This window comes from Teleopsis dalmanni, unplaced genomic scaffold, assembly GCF_002237135.1.
Source record: "Teleopsis dalmanni isolate 2A unplaced genomic scaffold, ASM223713v2 unscaffolded_contig_4072, whole genome shotgun sequence".
Lineage (NCBI taxonomy): Eukaryota > Metazoa > Arthropoda > Insecta > Diptera > Diopsidae > Teleopsis > Teleopsis dalmanni.
In genome coordinates, this window is record NW_024035454.1 from 1 (window position 1) to 3,748 (window position 3,748).

Sequence of the window (3,748 nt, forward strand, 5' to 3'; positions counted from 1 at the left end):
AGTCTGAAGGAAGAAAATGCTAAGCTTAGAGAAGAAATGCAACAAATTAAAGAATCGAAAGAAGTTGATAGCAGGCGAATATCACATTTGGAGAACCAAAGCAAGAGGAAAAATATTGTAATCCGCGGCCTAGCTTGTGATGCCAACCAACGGACATTCGATCGTGTAACTCAACTATGCAACGAAGTTCTAAATATTCCAAGCCCACTGCCGATAGCTTCGGTAAGAAAGTTAAGCGAGTACAACGGAAAGGTGAATGTCGTTGTAGAGTTGGACACAGCAAACTCTGTAGAATAGCTGCTTAGTAAAAGTAAAAATCTAAAAGGGTCACAAAACACTTTAGAACGGGATCTTGATGCTGGTAAACTACTACATAAAAAACTTATGTTGATTTTAAAACAGAAAATTCTCACAGTAAGTAAAGTACACAGGGTCAGCGTTAGAAATGAAAAATTAAGAATTGGAGACTACTGGCTAGGGTGGAACAATAAAAATGAACTTGTTTGTAATGATCAAAAAGGCGAAATGGTTTTAAAAATATTGTATAAAGAATTAGCTACAAAAATAGATATTAATTATGTAAATCTTTTAAAAATATTAGAAAAGAAATAGGGACGCGCTGTCTGCGGAGGAAATGAAAATAGTAGTACTAGTAATATAGTTAATAATTTTAGAAACTTTCGTATTTTGTCATACAATATAAACGGTTTAAAAAATAAAATGATCTTTCCAGATTTTTTCGAATTCGTCAAAGGCCATGATATATTTTGTTTTCTAGAAACACATATAGAGGAGAAAGACTTGGAAAACTATAAAAAATTTTTCTCGGGTTTCGAATTACATTTCAAAAAAGCTACTAGAACAAGTCAATTCGGCCGTGCTAGTGGTGGAGAAATGTATGGAATTAAAAAAGAACTAAGGAATGCTGGCTTTATGTATTGCTTTGAAAATATAAATAATATTAACATTATCAACATAAAAACACAATATATAAATTTCAAAATAGTCCCGTTATATCTAAACTGTAACGATTGGGAAAATAATTTCCAACAACTGGCAAATCATCTGGTGGAGGAAAACGTTGAAAATACAATTTTAATTGGCGATTTAAATGTCAGAATAGGAAATATACAGCAAAACATTGAAGAAATATTTTTAAATGAATTTAAATCAGGCGTTGAGTGTAGACAATCAAAAGACGTAGTCGCTAACAGCAGAGGAAAAAAGTTTATTGAGCTGTGCTGTGATTATGGCCAAATAGTGCTTAATGGAAGAACGGCAGGAGACATTGAAGGCAACGTCACATATATAAGTAGTAATGGTTCTGCGGTAAATGACTTATGCACAGTTTCACAAGAAATGCTGACATATGTAGAAACCTTTACAGTAGAAGAAAGAGAATGGTCCGATCATATGCCTTTGGTGATAAGTTTAAAATTGCAATGTGAAATACAACAAAACACGGAACGAAAACTGCTTCCGACCCTCAAATGGAAAGATGCAAATAGGGTTCAATATAGCAAAAAACTTAAGGAAAATATAAGGACAAAGCTGCAAAATAAAACACATCTAGACTTATCAGATTTAACTGATGTTATACTAAAATCTACTCCCAAAATACGAAAATGTAAGGGATTCTATACCAAAAAATCAAAATGGTATAACTTCCGATGCTTTGTCGCGAAGAAAAAAGCTAAACACTTGTTGAGAAAATATAGAAGAACAGAGAGTAGCGCTACTAGAGCGAATTACTTAGAAGCAAATAAGAAATATAAAGATGTATGTCTGAAAAGTAAAGCTGAATATTATAGAAATCTAGAGACACGTATAAACACAATTAAAAATGGCAAAGAATGGTGGAAGCTAGTTAAAGAGCTAAGAAATAGGCCTTTAATAAATGAGGTACGAATTGCACCAAATGAGTTTAAGACACACTTTGAAAATCTTCTTAATCACACGCAAACGGCGAAAGATGTGCATTATGCTCCAAACTTTGTAGAAATAGACGAGCTCGACAAACCTATAATGGTGGGTGAGATATTGCAGGTCTTGAAAAAAGCGAAAGACGGAAAAGCACCAGGTTTAGATAGAATCCCTTACGAATTTTACAAAAATGCAAATACGGAATTTTTAGAGCAACTCGCGAAGGCATACAACCAGATGTACGACTCAGGAAGGGCAGATTCAAGTTCTGAACCGAGTATAATATTTCCAATACACAAGAAGGGAGATAGTTCGGTTGTAACCAATTATAGGGGTGTGGCATTTATGAACACAAAAGAAAAATATTGATGGGTGTGCTCAATGAAAGATTATCCAGTTGGGTTGAAAACAATGACATCATGTCTGAATACCAAGCAGGATTTCGTAAAAACTATTCCACGGTTGACAACCTATACAATCTAACATCCATCGTAAAGTTGAAATTTAATGAAAAAAAGAAAGTATACGCTGTGTTTATAGATCTAAAGGCGGCTTTTGATAAAATCGCTAGAAAATTACTTATGTACAAACTGAGGAGTATAGGCGTTTCAAGCAAATTTGTAGATTTTATTGAGTAGATTTACGAGACGACAAATTCGGTAGTTTGGAACGGAAGCGAAGTATCCGACAGTTTTAGCACAATTTCTGGTGTCAAACAAGGTTGTTTGCTTTCCCCCCTTCTGTTTGCGTTATATCTCAACGACTTACATGATTATTTGGACGGTGGTTTGCAGGTGGAAGAACTGAATATAAGGTTGTTGTTATATGCAGATGATATAGTCATCTTGTCCGATGATGCAGAAACGCTACAGAAAATGATATGGAATCTTGAAACATACTGCGACAGTTGGAATTTAGAGGTAAATTTAGCCAAATCGGCAGTCATGGTGTTTAGAAAAGGCGGTAGGCTGCCTAGTAGAGAAAGGTGGACATACAAAGGGGAAGTGCTTAAAATAGTCGCTGAATATACATATTTAGGGGTAACGCTCACGCCAAAAATGATATTTAAAAAACACCTGGAAAACAGGAATATATCTGCAAAATCAAGCATAAATGCCACTTGGAGTACGTATTTAAATAACGATAAAATTTCAATCAGGGCAAAGTGGCAAATGTTCAATGCAATTTGTAGAGCCATACAAGGCTATGCGGCGCAAATTTGGGGGAGTGACATGTTTAGCGAAATAGACAAATTACAATGCTACTTCTTCAAAAGAATTTACAGGCTTCCCAATTTCACTCCAACCTACGCCATAATGCTGGAATCAAATATGGAAAGCGGGCATTTGTACACAATGGACTTGCATTTAAGATACGTCTACAAGACTTTGTTTGAATATAATGAAAGGAGATTGCCAAGAATATTGTCACAAAAAGTTCTGCAAAAACATGTATTTTGGGCGGAGAGACTAAACGTTTTGGGAAATGAGGCAAGCCTAGTTTGGAATGATGAAACAACAAGCCAAGAATGGAAGAACAATAATTTCGTATTATTAAATCACTTAAAAGTGGAAAACAGAGTAAAAATGTGGCGAAAAGCATTGAGAAGTGAAAGCCGAATTTATAAGTACCTAGACCATAACTTAGGGGCTCAATATTTTACAGAAAGCTTCAGTCGTGCGCACATAATGTGGATTTTTAAGGCGAGATGCGACTTAATTCATTTAGATGGCAAATACAATAGAAACTGTACACTGTGCAATCTCAATGAAACGGAAAGCATACAGCACTTCTTAGGCCGCTGTCCTGTATTAAGGCCGTTTAG

At 35.1% G+C, this 3,748-nt stretch overlaps 1 protein-coding gene across 1 annotated transcript; it reads left to right on the plus strand.

Annotated features, from left to right (window-relative positions):
• Positions 1-1,006: 1,006 nt before the first annotated feature.
• LOC119665239 lies at positions 1,007-2,292 on the plus strand (the record flags this gene model as incomplete). The annotated part of the gene is made up of 1 exon (XM_038074525.1): positions 1,007-2,292. A coding segment is annotated over one exon (1,286 nt), but the record flags the coding sequence as incomplete, so codon positions are not given.
• Positions 2,293-3,748: the final 1,456 nt, after the last annotated feature.